This window comes from Pinus tabuliformis, chromosome 4_2 (genome assembly GCF_031772625.1).
Source record: "Pinus tabuliformis cultivar Carrire ecotype Pingquan chromosome 4_2, CPIR1, whole genome shotgun sequence".
Classification (NCBI taxonomy): domain Eukaryota; kingdom Viridiplantae; phylum Streptophyta; class Pinopsida; order Pinales; family Pinaceae; genus Pinus; species Pinus tabuliformis.
The window spans coordinates 330,038,981-330,061,386 of record NC_142304.1 but is presented as its reverse complement, the minus strand read 5'-3'; the positions used below and the strand labels follow the sequence as shown (position 1 = coordinate 330,061,386).

At 37.0% G+C, this 22,406-nt stretch overlaps 1 protein-coding gene across 2 annotated transcripts in view; it reads left to right on the top strand.

Annotated features, from left to right (window-relative positions):
• Window positions 1-22,406, top strand: part of LOC149169286 (HAD-superfamily hydrolase, subfamily IG, 5'-nucleotidase) — a 296,089-nt gene that overhangs the window by 51,805 nt on the left and 221,878 nt on the right. For both annotated transcript variants that reach the window (XM_089428627.1, XM_089428629.1), the window contains exons 3-11: window positions 8,369-8,488; window positions 8,716-8,805; window positions 9,013-9,128; window positions 9,240-9,339; window positions 19,323-19,394; window positions 19,569-19,616; window positions 19,720-19,797; window positions 19,928-20,047; window positions 20,442-20,547. In XM_089428627.1, coding sequence (XP_089284753.1) covers window positions 8,369-8,488; window positions 8,716-8,805; window positions 9,013-9,128; window positions 9,240-9,339; window positions 19,323-19,394; window positions 19,569-19,616; window positions 19,720-19,797; window positions 19,928-20,047; window positions 20,442-20,547 — 850 coding nt within the window. The remainder of the gene's footprint in view (window positions 1-8,368; window positions 8,489-8,715; window positions 8,806-9,012; window positions 9,129-9,239; window positions 9,340-19,322; window positions 19,395-19,568; window positions 19,617-19,719; window positions 19,798-19,927; window positions 20,048-20,441; window positions 20,548-22,406) is intronic.

The window sequence follows — 22,406 nt, the reverse complement described above, 5'->3', positions numbered from 1 at the left end:
TATGATAGAGATGTATTAACTTTCTATATAACTGTGATCCTGATGACAGTGCTCTTGATGCAGAATCTTATATGTTTGACTGTGACCTTGAATGACTAAGACAATGTTGGACTTTGATCATTGATGAATAATTTTGACCTTGTGACAGTGGCTTGATGATGTATGCAGTGTTAATGACAATATTTGAGCAGTGATACCTATGAGATAGTGAGACTGTAACCTTGTTACACATTAGTGAAACCTTGATGACCGAGATGCTTTGGCCATAATCATTGTGCTTATGATAGTGATTGAAATCGTAGTACTTGAGGTTTGGGCAAGACCTGTATGTGTGTGACAATGTGATGATTAAGACAATGATAGATGTGATTGTGACAGATGGCAGTACCTTTGTTATGTGACAGAGACTCTCCATGATGATTGCAGGGATGACCTAATTGGCTATGATAGACTATGATTAATTTATGTTGATAAATGCTTAACAGTAACCTCAATGAATGACTGTGACAGTAATCTACTTATAATGACCTTGAAATCCTGGAGCAGACTTGATGGTTGATGACAACGGTGACCCTATTAATTGTGAAACACTGAAATTGTGACCATGTTAACAATGTAACAGTGACTATGAATCTGTGACATTAAAGCATGGCAGTAATCTATATGGTAGTATTACTTGTGTTTTCATTGTGAGGCCAAGTGACTGAATCAGAGTGCAGTAGTGAGCAGTGGCATAGCGGAGGCAACAATAAACAGTATTGAGTAGGCAACAGTTGTCAGTGACAGTAGTGGCAGCAGCAGCAGATGTAGGAGTAGACAGAAGCAGTATACAACAGTGGCTGTGAAGCAGAGCAGTAGAGGCTGATTGTAGTTGGGCCATTATCCCTGGTATGGGAGCCCAGACGATTCAGGAAGCATTTGCTTCTTCCCAGCTTGCTGGTGAAACCCTTGGGGAGCCTTGTACTTCCTTCCAGATTAATTTGGTAAATTTGGATGTAATTCATACATAACCAAAACTTGCTGAGCGACATATCTCGTGTACTGTTCATGTGATGCTTTATGTTATGTTTCATGCTCTGAATACTTAAAAGAACTAAACAATTGTGAAAAATATGAAACACTGATTCACCCCCCTCTCAGTATTTCTAACATGTTTGTACTAGTAAATGAGCTTGGCCTCAACTCTACGCCATTTTTAGGACAATAGGATAAGTTGGCTCCAGCTATATATTTACCTCAATTCTCATCCCACACAGACGCATCATTATTACCCTACTTTGCACTCATTTGGTTCGCTGTGATTCCGCACTAGCTTTGCAACCAACTAAAAAAATTCACATATTTTCTCACTATGGAGGTATATTAAACTGTACTTGTTGTTTCTCTCAAGTCTGACAGAAGAAAATATATATATATATATATATATATATTCAAAATTCGTATCAACTCTGCAGTTCCAAGTCTGGCTACAAAATTTCTGGTGCTTTCTTGCCAGAATTATAATATTTCCTTGTCTCTTAACCTTTGAGGAGCTGTAGAAACTTCTTTCCATCAATGGATCCCTTGTTTTCTGTAGATGATTTAGTTATACCCCCATTGTAGTCTTGGCTGTCTGAATATGCCTAACAAAGACAAGAAAGTGTTGATTTGGGGTAGCATCGGATGTGCTCCAGCCATGAAAATTGGTGGAGAGGTTAAAGCAAATGAGATTTCCAAGACCCATAAATGGTTTGGGCAGCTTCTAGCCGGTTTGGGAGATATTAAAATAATTAATATTTTTAATGGAGTTCCTAAGTCTAAACTTAGGAAAAATAAAATATTAATGGGTATTAATATAAAACTGAGTTAGAAGGTTCCAAAAGTCATGGATCAAGCCAAATCTAATCTTAGTCGTTGATTAAAGATTTAATCTCGGCCGTTGAAGGACTAACAAGAAAAGTATAAGAAGAGGCTTGAGGGTCAGTTGGAGAACACACCAGAGTGATCAATCATTCGATTTACTAGAGTGGGGTTTGCTAAGTAAAGTCGAATCAGTGATCAACAGTGAGGGGCAGTGAGTACTGGACAGAGAGGCAGAGATAGTGCCGAGAGACTAGCACGGAGGCAGACGCAGAAGCTAGAACAGGCCACGCAGAGCCCAACAGAGACAACGCAGAGGCCAGAGGGCCTGCGTCATCCACGCAGAGGGGCAACATGAGTGACGCAGAGGGTTCCAAAGGGTGCGCAGTGCCTCAGAGGGCTGACGCAGAGTATTTTAAGGCTAACACAAAGGCCAGGAGGGCTGACGCAGAGTGTTCTAAGGCTAACACAAAGGCCAGGAGGGTTGACACAGTGCTTCAGTGTTGCTGGTGAGGGTTTCGTGGGGCAGTTTTTCTGAATACCTGTTTCCGAATAGAGAGGTATTACTACTAGTTATTTTTCTTTGTTGGGTGAGCCAGTTTGGCACCTAGTTGTACTCAAGGATATATTGCATAATATAAACCCTCAGAATTGCTGCACTGGTTTTCCCGCATTGGGTTTTTCCAGGGATGAGCTGTCCAAAAATAACGATGTCACTTGTGTGTTTGTTTTCTTTTAGCTATTGATCTATAGATGGTTGAAACTGTATTGTGTTTATTTCGTTATTTATATGTTTTAAATAACTTGTTTGTAATTAACAAGTAGAAGAAATAAACCAGAAGAATACAGATTAAATTTCTAACGGATAGACTTAGAAATTTCAACATAAAGCATATGCCTTGATTTTGCGATAGTAAGTGAAGCGCTGAGCCACCATATTGCTCACATTTATGATTTATATGGAGGCTTAAAGAATTTGAAGGACTTGTATGATTCTCACTCAAAATTGGGACATGTACAATTGTTGGTGAAGCTCTTCAACCTAGAGTTGAAGGATGATAATCCCATGAGTTTAGCCTCTGAGATCAAAGCCATCTTGCATGAGATAGATGCCACTGGAGTGAAGATAGACATGCCAATCACAACGTTCATCAAGGCTCTCCACCCTACATACTGACACTATCTTGATTCCCCAGAAGATAGTGGTCAAATGGAGTCCATTTCATTTGACTCCCTAGTGAAGAAAGTGGCAGAATGTAAGAAAGCTTTTGAAAGGAAGAATGCAACTCTACCCATTGGAGAAACTATGTGCCTTGCTTAGAAATGGAAGAATCAATCAAATTACTCTTCTAGAAGAGAAGGCAGTAAAAGAAGAAGGAGATCTGATCTTCATTGTGACTGATGTGGCAAAAACGGACATGAGGCAAATACGTGCATAATCCCTTGCGAGAAGATTAAGGACAAGCAACGTCAGAAAGAAGATAGAGACAAAGCATCAGACCCGGAGAAAGATAAAACATCTGAAACTGTTAATTACATTGTTTTCCATTGAACTTTTGGAATGATAGACTAAGAGATGTAGCTGGAGCTGTAGTCCATCACCATCCTATTTGTGGTCATCCTTAAACCACCACCTAGTAGAAGACTTAAAGCTTCTGCATGACATCAATTGATAGTCACCTTTAAACCATCATCTAGTAGAAGACATTAGCTTCTGCTAGCCATCTGATTTGTGGTCATCCTTAAGCCACCACTTATTAGAAGACTTAAGGCTTCACAAGACATCAATTTATGGTCATCTTTAAACCATCATCTAATAGAAGACAACAACTTCTGCTAGCCATCTGGTTTGTGGTTGTACTCGAAACGATTGGATTCAGAGAGCACATTTAGCCATTGATAGCTGTCCTTCATCTCTTTGCATGGAATCACAAATACTGCTTTGGATTAAGGGGTGGACAGTTAGACATCTAATCCTTAGGGATTTGGTGAATTGTGAATATTTTGTAAATATTAAATAGGAGAAATCTGAATCATTAGAATAGGAAGAGGCATCAGACCTTGGATGTTGAAACCAAAGGTCACAACATCATTGTATATATATGTATGCTTGATTAATGGCAAATCAATGAAGTTTTTGGAGCTATTCCTTCATCCATATTCAACAAAAAGACTAGCTTCCCCTCTAGCAAAAGGTTGTTGTCTTGTGAGATTAGTGCCATTAATAAAAGAACTACATTTACACATTTGTGTAATATTTTTGCGTTGTGTGGGTTGACTCTTACTATCTTTACTTTTTTTGATCTATTGTGGTATTCGGCTTAATATAATAATTTTTCCAATTTGTAAGACCACAAAAAGCTAGAGGATTGACTTTTTTTGATCTATTGTGGTATTCGGCTTAATATAATAATTTTTCCAATTTGTAAGACCACAAAAAGCTAGAGGATTGAGCCATTGAAGGGATACATAACCACATGGAGGAGGAAAACTAGGGAGAAATCCCGCTTCGTCTTTTTATTTCGGGTGGGTCATTCCAATAAGGCTTGGAATATTCCAATAGGGAGCTTCAACCGCGAAGGGAGGTTGAAAGAAGGTTGCCGTTCACTGCGTACCTGAATACAAGGTCGAAGAATGCCACGCTAAGGCCACTCCTAGCTGGTTTTAAAGTAGAGGGAATATTAAGCCACGAGTGGGGGTGATTTCTCTTAAAGACCAATCCCCCAATAAAGTGCAAGATCAACTTGGAGAGGAGTGTGTTTCATAACCCAAATTTTGAGGTTAAGTTATTTTGGTACAAGGTAAAGATTGCAATAATCACTTTAGTTACAAATCTTCAAAAGAATTTATTTCTGTTTTAGTTTAGGAAATTTTCTTGCTGATTTTTTCAGAATTATATCGTAAACATCACGATCATTTACCTTGGGATATTAAAATAAAGCTAAATCTAAGCCAAGGTATGATACATTGAGTTGGAATCACTTTTGGATATCTTTAACTCTATGTATCAAGTGATTTTACTGCAGATCTGTGTATTTTAGTGGCTGTTACTGAAGAAATCTTCAACATTCTTCAAGGTTCTTTACTCATACTAAGTAACTCATTTGGAACCTTGCATATAGACTCTAGTTTGAATTTATATTGCTGAATTGATTTAGAGTAAAATTACACTTATTTCTAATTGTTGTCGAAGTAAATATAATTTTGGAAATTTTCTGGGCATGGTACGCAGTGTTAATTGATCCTAGGAACACATAAATACATTTTCTAGGTTGCTGGAAATTTCTATTTACTGCTGTTCATAGCCTTGTAAGTGGTATTTCAAGATCAAACTCATACCTTATAGCTTCCCCACCCCTAGATCATTGATTTAGGAGTGCTTTGACACTCATTGAGTGGTCTGTTTGAGTGAAACATGTTACAGTCCCTGCAATTTACTATAGATTTTGCGGTCTTCAGTTACAATGCAATAAGCTGTTTTGCTCTGTAACCCCTCTAACCAGCAATCCAGATTGGAAAATAACCCTAGAATTGGTTAGTATATTTGTTTTACATCAAATTGGAATACTTGTATGCCATATCTAACATGATTTGGTGTAGCATTTTTCTGTTTTTAGTTTTTTGCTGCATATTTACCAGTGTTGCATCTACTGCGATAATATCAGAATTATCTTGATATTATCACCGAAAGCCATTTTGCCGAAATTATCACGATAATTCCCCAGGTGAAATTATCACTCTGCTGAAAAAAAGGGCAAATATAAGTTGCGGTTTGGGTTTTTTTGGGTCATTTTTGTTTTCCTTGTGCTAAGATTGAGTTCTGAGGGTTGTGTGAGTCTTGTGACCATTTTTGATCAAGCAAACAAGGGGAAATCCATAGTTTCTTTGCCATTCGTTGAGAATTTTTGGAGTGGAGATTTACTCTAGTGTACCATATCCATATTTATTATTTCCAGGTATGTAAAAAAAAATTGCCTTCCTTTTCTTGTTTTCCAGTATTAGTATATATACTATAAATTTAGAGTCTACCTCTTCTTATCCTCTTTTGAATTTCCACATTTGTTTTGTGTGGTAGGTCCAAAACCTGAAAATTTAATAATAGCTCTACAAATTGCAAAGACATTGGACCAAATGTGGGAGTATGGTGAGCCATGTGAGGATGATAATAGAGCAAAGCTGAGGTGCAAGCTCTGTGGAATGGAAATGTTTGGCAGAATCAACCGCTTGAAATACCACCTTGCCAAAATCCCAGGGCATGATGTGCATGTTTGCCCTACAGCTACCCTAGACATTGTCCTTATTGCAAAGAACTCAATTCGTGATACTACTAGAAAGAGAGAACCACAAGCTTAGCGGATTATCGTTATAGACTTGTAGTATCTAGAATCTAGATGCCTCATGATGATCATCTCATGAGATACATTTTTTTTTATTTTAATGTGATTTTGTATTAAGTTTTAACTATTATCTTGTCAGGACTCAAAACTTATGACTGAGGAGTCAAGACAAAATGACAAATATCATTTTTCAGACTTCAGTGTCTAGTAGTATTATATACATCTTATACATTTTATATTGTAGTTTTATAATTTTATTTTCATATTTGTATGACAATGTGTTTGTTAATTGTTTGATGTTGATGTTTGCTAAGTGCTTTAAAGGAATAAATTTGAAAAAATGTCATATTTCAATATCTATTATCTAGTGTCAATGATTGATGTACCACTTGACATCTTATACATTTTATATTGTAGTTTTATTTTCATATTTCTGTGATAATGTGTATGTTTGATGTTGATGTTGCTTTAAAAAAATACAAATTTGAAAAAAATGATTATTTTTGTATTTTTTTTCAAGTTTCACGATAATTTCTGATGTTTTTTCCCGATATTACCGATAATTTAAATTTTGGACGCCCAGCGATAAATTGCCGATAACGATAAATGTAACATTGATATTTACATATAGAAATCAGTAGGATAGCCCTCATAATCAACTCCTCTACCTCTTCTTGACCCCATTTAAGGCATTAGTCTTATTTGGAGTTAGTTGAAGTATTGAGCAGGAATCCTACCTTGGCCTTTGAAGAGGAAGTTGGGACTAATGAGCAGGGGTTTGGGCTGAGGTGATAGTGGGCCCCCACCCTGTGTGTGCTCATCCTAGCAGGTAGCATGGGACTTTGCAACCCTGCTAGTCGGATGGATAACAAATGCATTTTCCTCATTTTTACAACAAAGAGATGACATAGTATAAAATATTCACATGGATATTGGGATGTACGAGTGTTATTTTGTAGTTTGATGCTAAATCTTGGAGCATAGGCTCCATCAACCAATCTCTTGTGTAAGTTTTATTCTATTTTTTTGTATTGATTATGCTTTGCTAAATTACTGTGTATAGTAGTGATGTGAAGACATGGTTATGGAGATCCTTTGTATATAATTTCTAACTTCTATCAACCTAAGAACAAGCAATGAATGCAGGTTGCTATGATGTAGCACAACCTAGAGGAGGAACACTCAATCTGTGTCTTCAGTCACTTTACAAAGTGTTACCAAGTTATCATTTCTTTTAAAGTATGTTTCCCTCTCTTAGCTTCATTGGAGGCTTTAAGTGTTCGGAATAACAAGAACTTCATGGAAACAGCTTTGATGTGGAAAATATAACACAGAGCAGAAGCATCTCAATGAGAGAGAGTCTGAAAATTAAAGTTAAAACGCTTGTGCTGTCTAGGAGTTGAATTCAGCTATTAATGGCCCAGTTTCAGATCAAGCTGGGATTTATACATTTTACCTCTCAAGGCAAGGTATGCAGCCATATCCCTTATATAGAATGGTCATTGGTAGAAGTGGTATTCTGGAAACACTCAGGTAAACAGTAAGTGCATGATGCCAATAATTTCCTGTGATGGGGTCAACAAGTATCATCCTACGGCAAGTTCAGTCATCTGTTCATGGAAACCATATTCCTTCCATAGATTAGGAGAGACACAGTCTGGTTCAAGTGAATAAAAAAAGAAATAAAAGCCAAAATATAGTCCTTCACTCTTCCTCCTGCAAAATGCTGGTCTCTATCAAATTCTATGGAAAAAATGGAACCTGAATGAGATTTTAAGGATTGCCAAGTCCTCTGCTAGAAAGTTGAAACAATTTTAGCTAAATAAACCTTCGCTGTCTTTACTGTTTGAAAATGATTCATTATTAACAGCATTTATTATAATTTTATTTGTAGTTTATGTGAACTGGTTTGTGCCGACTGGGGGTAATATGTGTCTTCTGATGCTAAATTTCAACATTTTATATATTTAGGTAAAAGATACTAGGTTTTCACGCCTCTTGAGTTTTGTTTTGAAATCAGAAGATGGAAAGTAATGGACATATGCGTTTTGGCTCTACAAAAGGTTGAAAAATCACGTATATTAGATCCTAGGTAACTAAAACAATATTATAAAGAATGTGTTACATATTTTGTAGATTTAAAATGTATGACATATGGTATCATTCTTCTTTGTTACATTGCTGTTTGGCAGGCTCCATTGTCCTATGGTCTTGCTGCCAGGGGAATCTTTTGTAGCAGGACATTGAACTTTAGGTCAATCACAGCTATTGGTTATGACATGGACTACACATTGGTTCAGTACAATGTGAGGGTAAGAGCTAGTTGTTTTTCTTGAAATTCTCATTCTAAGATTATTTGTTCCTCTTGGATACTTTATATATATATACATCTATGTTCGTAATTTCAAAACTCCTTTGCCATCATCAATTTTCTCATGCAGGATATTTCTAGAGTCTTAATGGTTTATCAAATACTGTGATCACATGAATATGCTCAGATTTAAATCATAATTATGCTTTAAATTACTTGGGAATGCAGGCCTGGGAAGGTCGAGCATATGATTATGGAATGGATAATTTAAGGAGCATGGGATATCCAGTGGATGGTCTTGAATTTGATCCTGACCTGGTAATTTCTCATCTCGATGCTATTCAATTTTTATTGCCTCATTGCATAACTGACATTTTGTGATCTTCAGAAATTTCATTACTTCAACTAGTAACAGAGGACGAGGAATAAACTTGTTTTCTATATTGGTCGAGGTTGCATCCTCAATTTACATCATTCAGGCAGCTGAGGCAAGATGCATCATTCTAGCTATTTGATTGGGTACAGGTTATAAGGGGCCTGATTATGGATAAAGAGAAAGGCAATTTGGTCAAGGCTGATCGCTTTGGCTATGTAAAAAGAGCTGTGCATGGTACTAGAATGCTCTCTAATCGATCTGTAAGGTTGATATCAAAGATCGTTTCTTAGTGAATTTATGATTTTCTGATAATTGCTGCGAAGCAAATGGTAAATTTGGCTGTAGGTTATGTCTAACACCACTTTTAGTAATGTAGTGAAATGTATGGGCGAGAGCTAGTTGATCTGCGGAACGAAAGTCGATGGGAATTCCTTAATACACTTTTCTCAGTTTCTGAGGCAGTGATGTATATGCAGGTATTTCATAGCTAGTGCATTATCTCAAATCTGAAAAAGGAAGCATTTCTATGTGCATTTTCTTGCACTAAACCTTTTGTAGAGTCCTCTGAACTCATTCATATATCTTTATCCTAGTATTTTTAAAATTGCAAACAAGTCTATTGATGAAGTTTAAAGTTTTCCCTATTGAAATTTTAGTACGAGTCGGAGTAATGAACCAAAATGTTTGCATCCATATAAGAGGCAAGAAGTTATTTTTCTGGACTGCCACTTTCACATGTAAATAGCGATCCCTCTTGTAATAATTGAGGATTGTTAAAGTAGTCACAATCCATTTACTCTTGGTCGGAAGTCAACTTTTTTCTGGTTTGGGTGCTAGTTGTAATGATTAATGATAATAGGCATGATTTTATATGCTATAAGGTCTTTGGGGTCACATGCAGTGGGCCCCTATGTGCCTTTGCAAAGGTAAGACATTCTATCTATTTAGGTGTTTTACCAAACCAGGTTCAGCAAGTCATGACTCAGTTTTCCACGCACCACTAATCCATAGGCAAGTTTCCTCACTTGTAGCGGTAACACCGAATGCTGCAAATATATGAAGCTGACATACCTCATAGTGCATGCAATTGTCTTGTTTTATTTAAAACTTTAAGAGTTATCCTACACCTTGTCTCCTTTGGCAACCCAATGTTTTACAGAAGTAGAAATATATGGTTACTAACTTGTATTTCTCATCCCATATAGCAAGTGAGATGCTACTAGATCATACACCAGATGATCTCCAGGTCATTATTTATTCCTTTCAGTTACAACCAGATCAACTCTATCACAACAAAACATTTGCAACTGGCAACTAATCCCAATTTTATGTGATAGAATAAATTTTTAACCACAACAGGATAGAAATCAAGGCTAACTTTTTATTTCACATACAATAGGTTCCATCCCCACTGTGGCATGCGATTTTATGGTTGCTAACTAAGCCCTGCCATTTAGAGTTTGCTTATATGCAATTAACTTGCCATCCTCTTACTACTATTAATATTTCAGAGGAAGAGAGAATATTGCCACAATTTACACATACGTCAGGGTACAATTTTGGGGCATTTGGTTGAATTTGAGGCATGTATTTCATTCCCAACTGAACAAAGGGTATGATTGATTCTCAATACATGAGAAACAATGCTTTTAGTCACAATTTTAGGACATCTGGCTAGAGATGTACCTCTTGCACACGATCATTAGACCTGTTGTCGCCCAGATTGTACAGGCACTACGACAACTGCTCAGGGCGGGCGTTGTCACTCTGATCCCCGCCCACTCCGTTCTCGCTGTCTCCTATGTCACAAGGTTCGTCGAACTTTAACCTTGAGGTTCGAATTTTGGCGAACCTTAAAAAATTTTGAGGTTTGGCGAACCTCATCGAACTTCATAGCCATTAACCAAGTTCATAGATCAAAACTCATAACCTCATGTCACAACAATCTTGTAATCTATCCTTGCAATTTCCATGTCGGTGATAACATTTTTAATGTTTATTGACGTTGATTTCTTACTATTTTATTCTATAATTCATTATATATACACGGACCTAATGGCGAACCTCATCAAAAAGTTCGAACTCAAACCAAACCTAATCATTGTCGAACTTGAACTCGAACTAGAACCATGTGACATTGGCTGTCTCCCAAAAACAGGCTATGGGGGATAATCCCTATGGATTGAGTGAAGGAAAACAAGTTGGAAACCAACTTGTTTGGGAGATACAGATGAGTGGCCTAGTTACTAGGTTAAATTTAGCAAGATTAATGATTAGATTAGATTTTAAGTATGAGATCAATGCCTTAATGGAGTCACAATTCTTGCTTATGGTAAATTGAAACCAAGTGACCAGATGGACATCCGCTGCTTGAATTATTAACTAACCTATATGATATGCGAGTCCTAGGACCTATGTGAGATGCAGTGATCCTGGTTGATTTTAATTATATGCCTAATCTAAGTATGGCCTTCCCTTAACTATTTTGAAGCTAGGCTCCAAGGTAGGTTGTGGGAAGGAGGCCAACAGGAAGCAGGCTAGTGCTTGATTAACAATACCTTATGTTGTGCTCCTATCACCCGATGCTTCTAGTGCTGCAGAGACTGTGGCTCTGACGACTGCAAGGTCACTGTGTTAACCATCGAAGAGTTGCCAAGCCCCTCAAGCTATGTGAGAATGGATGCCCTAGATTTATCAACTTAGGTTATGCTAGGAGGTAAGTTTTAATGCAATCTAGATCTAGGATGCTTATGCAAGATATTATAAGTGAAATTATCTTGAGTTAAGATTGTTTGTATTACTTAAGTACTTAGTGTGAATTAGCTTATAGCGAGAGTACTTAACAATGATGAGATGACAATCTTGAAAATGATAAATTGCTTTAGAGACACAAGTGCAAAACTTCAACAAATTTCGACAGATGTAAAATGCCAATTTTTTAACAATGTTCGATACCACTTTAAGATAATCAATCACCATTCAAGATAGCCAAATGAAAACTTAGATGCCAAGACTTAGAGTGATTACCAATTAGATTCCAATTATCACAAGATTAGATTTGGAGCTTAAACGTAGGAGTGCTTTAGGTGCCAAATTCCAGAGATTTTACAAACTTAGAGTAAACCACACAAGTGTTAGATCTCAATAGTTAAACTAGCAGTAGTACTTCAGAAAATTTCAACGCTTATTAGTGTTATGACAATAGTAGAAAACTCACTCTAAATTATAAAATTTGCCTAACATATGAAGTACAAAACTTTCCAATGACCAACAAAAGCAAATTTATATGTCTGGCTTACTTTATGAAGATGTATTCAGTAATATTTCAAACCTGTAATAAGTTATTACAACAGTAAATTGACCCACAGGTCAGCAAGCTAGAGATGTTAGAAACAATGCCCAATATACCCAAAAATAGTAAACTTCACCCATTTTGAAAAATATCAATTTTTAGGGTTTTTAGAGGGTGTGATTTAGAAAATTTCAGATCTGATATATTTAGTAGAGCAGTGAATAATTTACCAATCAACAAACTAATGAAGTTACAATCAATGCCAAAATTGCCTAGAAACAAGAAAATTTACTGGAAAACGAAAATTTCAAGTTTTAGACCCTTATTAAGTGTATGCTTCAGAAATTTCAGATTTGAAAACTTCAGTATTGCAGTAAATTCCAGCGAGCATAAAAGTTAGATCTAGGATGCCCAAGTGGCCAAAATTTATGAAAATGAAGATTTTGCAATTTTAAACAATTTTGACCATGTAGCATGTGATTTTAGGGCTTAATTGTTATTGATTTGACTGCTGTAATAAATCAAAGATAAAGCTAGGGTTTAGAGGTCAAACCCTAGGTCCAAGACCTTGATGATTCCTTGTTCAAAATTTGTTGAAACTTTGGGATCAAGCTACAAAACCACCAAGTATTCAGTGCTGAAAAATCAGAGGAGGGTTTTAGGGTAGATTAGGGCAAAATAGGCCAAGAAAAGGCAACGCTAGGCCAAGGAAAGCCAACATTTGGGGATAAGGAGGCTAGAAAGATAGATCGGGGGTCGACCAGGCTAGAGGAGGCCATAAGAAGGGACACTGAAGGAGGAGGAGACAGGGTTGCGGGGGAGCGCTACCCCCTGAACTCGCTCCCGAATCGCGCTCCAGTTGGGAGCAGATAGGGAGCGACCTCGAGAGAGCACTCCCTTAATTTTTTTTTTGCTCCCTGATCTTTCAAGAGTGATTTAGGGAGAGGTCACTCCTTGACCACCCTTTCACTCCGGGAGTGAAAATTTAAAAGAGGGAGCGATCGGGGAGAAATCGCTCCCAACCGTTCCCTGTTTTAAATTTTCGCTCCCGTTGACGGGTGAAAAGGCCACGTGACGCACGAGGAGGGTAGATCGGCAGACGAAGAGGGATAGGCAGCGGACAGGGTGGAAAGGGGGGTGGAAAGGTTAAAATGCCCTCTCCCTCTCCATTATTTACCATTTGTCTTTGTTGGAGAGAGCAAGAGAGAGTTTGGAGTTTGGAGACAACAAGAGAGAGGAGCTTGAGTTGAGGAGGGAGATTGAAGGAGCTTGAGGAGCTTGCAAGGAAGATTGGAGCTTGGGATTGAAGGCCAAAGAGGTAGGATCTACACTCTAACCTAGCATTTTTGTTTTTTATATGTTCAGTGTTAAATAAAAATTTTCTCCTCTATTTCCCATTCCCATTCCTCCATTTTTTGCATACTCAAAACTTCAAACATCATGGCTATATGGCTTGGCATTTTCTTGTTGTTGGTTCCTTTTTTTGTTATTTTGGTGTTGGAGAGTAGGAGGGTTGATCATGATTAAGAGGATGAAGAAGTGGGTTATAGTGGATTTGAGGAAAACCTTGGAGAGGAGGAAGAGAGTGGAGATGATGAGGGAGAAAAAACTATAAAAGACCAAACCCCATTGTGGAAATATGTTTTTAGGCCTGAAGCAGGGAAAGGGGGTGGAACCACTAAATTTACATGCACCCATTGCAACAACACTTACACAAGTTCATACACTCGTGCCAAAAAGTACCTCTATGGGAAAAGGCCATGGAATAGAGATAAACAAATAGGAATCAAAGCTTGTGTAAGTGTGTTAGCAACACAAAGAACCAAATACATAAGGGAAGAGGAGGAAGCCCAATACAGATCTAAAAATTCAAAGGGTTTCTTTGAGCATAGCTCACAATCACATGGGCAAAGAAATCCATCAACGTCCTCCCATGGCAGTGGATATGGAGGCACAGGAACAAACATCTCTTTAAGGCATAGAACCATATCAGATTTCCTTGACGAAGGGTGTAGGAATGATGTGGATTCAAAGATTTATTGGTTTATCGATTCATGTGGGATACCATTCAATGTTCTTCACTCACATTATTGGTAAGAAATGGTTTCTGGCATAAATGATGCCTCCAAAGGACACAAGAGCCCTGGGTATGACAAGGCTAGAACCGTTGGACTTGATCATGAAAAAGCAAAAATAGCACATTCTTTGAGTAAAATGACAAATTCTTGGAATGAGCATGGGGTGTCCATTGTATCTGATGGATGGACAAATGTAAAAGGCAAGCCATTAATAATTGTTCTTGTTGTGTCTGTTAGTGGCACCATCTTCCTTTCAGCATATGATTACTCAGACAAGTTCAAGACCAACATCAACATTGCAGAACCATTACTTGAAACAATTGAACGTATTGGGCCATACATTGTCATTCAAGTCATCACTGATAATGCTGCTAATTGTAAGGCAACGGGAGCAATTATTGAGGATAAATACCCCAACATATTTTGGTCTAGGTGTTTGGTTCACACAATGAACCTTTTGATGCATGATATTATTAAGAACAAAAACCAACAATACAAATGGATTGGTGATTTGTACAAGAGAGGAAAAAAAATGATAAAATTTATTACAAATCATAGAAATATCCATGGGATTTTCCACAATCACTCAAGATTGGAGTTGTTGAAGATTGCGAAGACTAGGTTTGCTAGCTATTACCTCACCTTCATGCGCCTTTTGAAGGTAAGAGAGTATTGGCTAGCATGGTATCAAGTCAGCACTGGCAGGTATTAAAGGATAGTGCTCCAAATGCAGTTGACAAGCAAGGTTTTGAACAGGTGGAGGAGACTGCTCTTGATAGTCTGTTTTGGGCATGTGTGAGCGAAGTATTGCAATTCACGAAGCCCATTTATAGCATGATTCGTTTGCAAATACAGATAAACCAGTGATTGGGGAGGTGTATGAACAGATGGATAGCATGTTGGGGCAAATAAAAGATATTGTTTAGGAAAATGATCCCAACTTGTATACAATGATTCACAACCATGTGTGTGCAAGGTGGAATAAACTTAATGTTACACTACATGCCTTGGCGTATATCCTTATGCCAAAATACTACTCTCCATCTTGGTTGGGCCAACTTGCACTTGGGTGTGGAGATGATGTTTCAAGTGTGAAAAAGAGGGAACATAAATGGAGACAAACTCCCAAGAATATCTCAATCAATATCCTCAAATATCTCACATGTGCATTAAATTCTCAAATAATTTGATTTTCTAAGTCACCAGCCTCTGCATTAATGCCAAGAAATTCTATTTCCTTGAGTGGGCCATGTATTTATGATGCAAGGTGCCAAACCATCCTCCAACTTTTCCTTTGACTCATTCCTTTGACTTGAGATAATTTCCAAGTCATTTCCATGTCATTTTGTCACATGGAGCTATTTATTTCTCTCTATTTAATTTATTGATAGATTTCCCACTAAACTTAGGATTAATGGGTTTTGAGTTTTTAGAGCACATTTTTAACCCCTTAAAGTGTGTCATAGTAGAAAGTTGAGGGCGAGAGGTGTAATTTTTATTACTCATACCCCATACAACTTCTCTAGACATCACTTATTACATTTCATATACAAAATTTATTCCAATTTCCACCTTGTGGGAAATTAAAAAAATTAAAAAATGACTCCGTAGATCTAATTAAATTCCAAAACTTGTTTGTGTGATCTAATATGGTAATATACGATGACCCTAGACACTGGACTCACCGAAGGCCTCACCATCAAGCCATACTCCGGCTTTGGGTTTATGCTTGGAGGAAAAAAATCAATTAATTATTAAATTCTTGGAGGAAAATGATAATTAACCAAGTGAAAAAAACCTCCCAGAGTAATACTCACTTGATGACAAGGTCCCAGGCCACCCGGGCTTGTTACATGACTCAACTCCTCATACTAGCATCACTTTTACATTGTCCCCACAGGTATTGTGGAATTTAAGTACAACAGAAAAAGATGAGAAAAAAAAAGTAGAGTTGAAAAACTCTGGTGATATGGTGATCTTTGATAGCACAAGTAGCGTTTGGTACATCCTTGGGCATGGAGTCTTCAAAAATCTTCAGGTGCCACTCCAGTGGTCAACATGTTACATGGTTGATCACCTTGAAACTCACTTAAATCTCACTTTTTCTCTCCTCTAACCTCATTTTCGACCTCTTATGGTAAGTCACTAGCTAGGGCTAGGGTACATTTCTCAACTAGAGTTTGAAGTGTTCCTTGGTAGAGGGATTCATCATGTAAAGGCGAGGTATTTGCCTCAAAATCAAGTCATTCCCGTGGTCAATTTCTCTATTTTAGGGCAAACGTCCCTTGCCCTAGGTAGATTTTGTCGTAGAAAAGCCCTAATTTGTGCTAGGCTTCAACTTATGGCTTATTGAAGGCTTCTTACTCCATAAATTGAAGGCATACATATTTTGGAAGCCTTTTCTTGGCCTTGTGATCATAGACAAACCTATTTACCTTGTTGATTCTCAAGCCCTAGGTCACGTTGTGCCCTGATTAGGCCTTTTGCAGGGTGCGAATTGCCTTGTTGTGCTAGCTAACCCAGTTCCTAAGTAGAGTTGCTCTCCATAAGCCTATCTTGTCACCTGACCCCTTGTACTTGATAGATCCTTTAGGTGACCTAACACAGGGAAACATCCCTAGTGGTGTAAGTCCATAAAAGAGTAGGAGGTAGTGGCTGTGGTGACAGTGGGCCACACCTTGTATTATCGTCCCTTGGTCTAGGTCTTGTCTTGTGAGCGACCCTCTCAAGGCCTGCTAGATTTTGAGGAAACGGGGACCACGAAGGTGGGAAACTTCAAGAAATAACATCATTAAATAGGTCAACTCTGCAAAAGTTTAGAGAGTCAACAATGTTGCACGATCGTACTCGTATAAGACTCATCTAGCTACTGAATCAACGACTCATATAAGAATAAAAAACGACCTGTATAAGACTCGACAAAATACAAAAAAAAGTCAAAAAAAAAATTGAAAGAAAAAAAAGAAAAAGAAAAAGAAAATCGATTTTTTTTGCCAGGGATCGGTCTTATACGAGTCTGTATGAGTTGTATGTGAGTCAACAAATCAATGCAAGTCTTATGCAAGTTAGCACGGGTAAGGGTCTTATGCGCGGGTTCTATGAGAGTGACTCGTTTCAACATACGACCCGTCAAAACCCACAAGTCTTGAAGGGTCTTTTAAAGGTTGTGATTCACTGAGAGTCAATAGTAATACCATGTTTGAGAAAGTCCCCCTAAAATCATTTCATGTCCACTTTTTTGTTGGTGCTTATAATCCTGATTTTTCACTTGGTGTGTCCCAACGGAAATAATAACAAGTGGGTTGAGGTGAGGTGACATGTACTGGAGGTTGCCAAACTCATTGTAGAGAGTTGTATGCAAGAAGAAGGATTGAAGATTAATGTCAGGTTGGAAAACAACATGCCTATGAAAGAGGGTGTGCTAGAAGGTTTTAGGTGAATGATGGAAAGCTTCAAGAAGCTGGCATCTTCTCATGGCAAGAAAATTATGCTTCTTGTAATGGGGGAGGTGCCTGCAATGTTTTTGAGTGGAAGGGATGGAGGGAGGTTCATGAGATAGAATGAAGTAGAGATGCCAATGCAAGAGTTTGCACTCTGTGTTATACCATCAAATCATGGGACAAATGCGAGGAGCAGGGACACAAGTATGATGTTAAAAGGTGTGGCCTTTGAAATGATCTTTGAGAGAAGGTCCTACCTGGGTCCATTTGTCTTGAGGAAAGAAAAATGGTGAGAGGTGGGGTTATTTGCGGAAGGTGGGAAGAATAAGAACCAACACACTCCATAATCAAAGTTGATTGTTGTCCATGGGTGTCCTACTGGGGTTAGGAGAGGGAAGGAGGGGAGGGATCTGGAGCATAAAATCCCACAATCCTTTACTCAATTGTATCAGAAGAATTAAGAAATATATAAATGCATGAGATAAATGAACATATGATGAATAGTTTACAATGTGACAGCCCCATATAAATATACCTAAGCAGGCACCTTTTCATTAAAATGTCCCGTCTCTTATTAACATATGTGTCATGACCTTTCATTATTATTATCTAATATTTTTTAAATGTACTTCTATGTTTATTTTATTTATTATTATTAGTTAGCTTTAGACTTTACGTATGTAACAGAATCAAGGAGAGAGAAGAAAATGTGTTCATTTGTTTTCTTATTTCCATTTGTATAATTGTATCATGTGGTACCACTTACAAGTCAACAGATTGTAATTGCTTTGTTGAGATATAATTGTTCCCATGCAAGTTGCAACTAGCTTGCTGCTGTAGTGGACGTAATTTATCATCCTAGACTTGATTCATCACTTCCTTATTTTGTGGGATATATGCAGTATGGGATGCACTACTAGAAAGTTCAACCATTCACCAAGCGAACATAAATTTGTTTAGCATTAATATTCAACGTAGATCCCATGCATACATTTATTAACCATGGTTGTGAGAAATTTGGACTGTTCTTCTTTTTAAAAAATGCTAATAGTTTGGTAGTATGTCCCTAGGATATAAATAGGAATAGAATACCCATTTTAGCTATACATAAAATACTAGAGAAATTTATTTTCACCCATCTATGCAAAGAGGTAATATGCATGATATGAGTTATTCTATGTGAATTCTGTATACAGAAGGTTTCACGAAGTACAATTTGCAACGATCTTAGAAAGATAATTTATTCTCTTTGGGAACGTTTATGAAATGCTTGCCCAAGTAACATTTGAGGCGAATCTGAACTGCACTCGGGGATTAGAAATTTGCTTCCAAATGGCCTTGTTTTTAATTTTTTTTCTAATTCAATCCTAGCAGAATAAAACATTAACTTTTTGGGCAAAGACCGTCATCTTCCAGTCAGACTTTGCAACCTCTGACTGTTGACATACGATTAGTTTGCAATTATATAATAATTGGTCTAAAAAATTGCAATTTGAACTTTCAGTAGTAAAATTTATTTTGATCTTATTCTATTTTAAAATCTATCATGATACATGATACATTTTTCTGTAAACCAACTTTGATATTGGGGTTTAAAGTTTTCATAATAAATATTATCTTGCCATTGCTTTGATTTTTTTTTATTATAGATGGTTGACAGACTGGATGAAGGAGCCCTACCTCCAGAAATTGGACCTCTTGATTATCAGGGTCTTTACAAGGTATGATAAATTTTGTTGCATAACTCAACAAATTTGTCTCATTTTTCCTGAGTGCTACATAAGGTACAAAATCTGCAAATGGAACACATCAGGTACACTTTTGTATGATGATGCTGCACAACAATTCTGGCAAGCACACTTGTCTTGCCCTAATGTCACAAAACTGTTATGCAGGTGGTAGCCAAAGCTCTCTTCAGAGCACATGTTGAAGGACAGCTAAAGGTAAATATTTTTAATATACTGGTTAAAGATGTCAGCAAGGCAAAAAACTGACCATGAAATTTTTTAGGAGTTGAAAATGAGATCCAACTGAATGTGCTTGCAGAATGAAATTATAACCGAACCTGAACGCTTTGTGGAGCTAGAACCAGAACTTCCACTGGCACTTTTAGATCAGAAGGAGGTGGATTTGGCTTTATCTCAACTCTTTTGTTGTGCACAACTTAGTTTTTAGCTTCCAACCTCTTGGACATATCTAGGGCATAATTTTCTTATCTTCTGATCACAGTGGCTGTGTTTGAATTCCTTTTCAGGCTGGCAAACGTCTTCTTCTCATTACAAACTCAGATTATCACTACACAAACAAAATGATGAATTATGCTTTCAATAAGTTTCTTCCAAATGACATGGACTGGCGAGATCTTTTTGAGATGGTTTGCAACTTGTTCCTTTATTCATAAGGACATACTGTTAAACAACAGAAACAGTTTGAAGTCAAGTTGTTTGTTGATGTAAATTACTTTTCTTTCATTATTGATTTATGGTAATGATTTATTTGGGTGGATTTATGCTTGACCTGAGGATATGGATTTTTTATAAAGAAAAAGTGTTGTGCATTAGGTTGTTGACATGATATAAAGATCAACTAAATCTAGAAGCTTTTTATACTGTAGATAAAGAAATATTGCCATTTATAATTGAAACAAATCTTATAACAAAGCTTACATAATGCTTCTTAGAACCAGTTAACTGAAAAAGAAGTACTTTGCAAAAAAGGGGGTGCAACAGCCAACTTCTTTGCCTCCTCATTTTGTAGCTGTTTTGCAGGTCATTGTCTCTGCCAAGAAGCCTGAGTTTTTTCAAATATCTCATCCCTTGTATGAGGTTGTCACAGAAGATGGATTGATGCGCCCATGTTTCAAGGCACGGCCAGGTATCTCATTTGCATGCAGTGTTCTAGATTATGTAGATTAATGATTTGATTCTTATATTGAGCTTCCATGTCAAATGCCTTGTCAGAGGTCAGCAGCACATATCCAAATGTTAGTTTTGTGATGGACCTAGAAACTTTGTGATTCTTGAAAGCAATGACTGTAGTTAGAGACAATTAGTTTGTTCTCTCCATGCATAGTACCATGTTCAACCTTTTTGTTATTCAAATTTTTTAAAAAAATTAGGATCATTTCAACCAATTAATTATCTCTTGTCATCACTTATGTCCACTTATTTCCTAAACTGACTAGTGGGACTTGTCATTGATCAGATTAGTAATGTTGTTAAGGTCCAAGCAATCTTGATAGATAGTCCTGTTGACCACTACGTGTCAACTACCCATAGCAATACACCCCCATTTTTTCGCAAAAGGGATAGTGCCTGATCGATGTGTTCATGCCGTCCAGCTATTATCATCAGCTTGATCATCATCTTATAATATAAACCCAGCCTGCATGTGTATAATGTAAATAATCTCAGCAGACACGTGTCGTGTATGTAATTACCTAGGTAAACCTACTTTTCTGGTGATGATCGACATTCTGAGAGGTTTCTTGTTTCGCCGATCCATTCTCGGATGGTCAACAGAGTTTTCCTTCAGCCTTACCTTAAAGCCGGAATGGATTTTGTCACTGGGATCTTAGGGGAGTCCTAGTGTTCTAGATCGAGTCTATGTAAAAGTGATTTGGGAATAATCCTAACTATTTGGTTAGGTTATTTTATTATAAATTGCTTGGTCTGCTGGATTATATTTGTGTCGCAGAAATGGGTAGTCTGTGAGGATCTATTACAGATGGGTTTTCTCCCTTATGATGTAAAAGATATGAAATTTATGATGTAAAGTGTCCTGATGGTTGGAAAATGATTTATCCCCTCATAGGTTAATTAATTAAATTTTATGGCAAAAAATTAATTAAAATCTTAAGCCAGAAATTTAATTAATTTTAGGTCCTAGGTAAATTTAATTCTCCGAAGGCAAAATTCGTTGGTCCTTAAAAATTAAATTTTAAGAGGTCTAGGGACTAGGGTAAATTAATTTTTTTGCTAAATTTTAAGCCTTTGGTCCTTGGGGTTAAGTCAAAGTCAAAATTTTGAGAAAATTAATTCAAAAATTAAATTTTTGAATTAATTAAAATGCATTTAATTGAAAAATTAGAAATTCCTCAATAATTTAAAATTTTGACGGATGAGATTAGAAGAAATTTTGATCCTCATCAACGGTCGAGATTGATTTGATGAGGATCACTTGAACTAGCCGTTGGAGGATTTATCTTTAAATAGGAGGTCATTTGTCGGTCAGTTCATTCGATCTTTGGATCGTGTACTAAGCAAAAAGCTCTCTTTTAATCTTTTTATGAGCAATAAAGAAAGACTTTGGGGTTAATTTCTGTTGGTGTTACTCTTCATGAAAATACTGTAAGATGTGTCATTTTTAAGGATAGATTTCTTTTTAGCCAATGATGATAGCTTTCTGAAGAGTGATTTGAGTACATGTATTTTGCTCAGTTGCTGGAGTTTAAATGATAATTTAAGTTTTGAATATAATAGCATGTATCTCTATTAAATTTGAATTTTATTATCGTTTTCTCGCTCTATGTTGATGGCTGAATTGAGTTTTGTCGGAAAGTCTAGATTTTTTAGATCATCGGGCGTTTGGGGAAGTTCTCGGTTGAACCAGCGAACTCCTGATCCGTGTTTTCTGAAGAGACCAACTTATATTTGATCTCGGGCTTATTATAAGATATTTTTTATGGGTGATACATGAAGGGTTTTGAGCTCAGTACCTCCTTTAAAATTCAA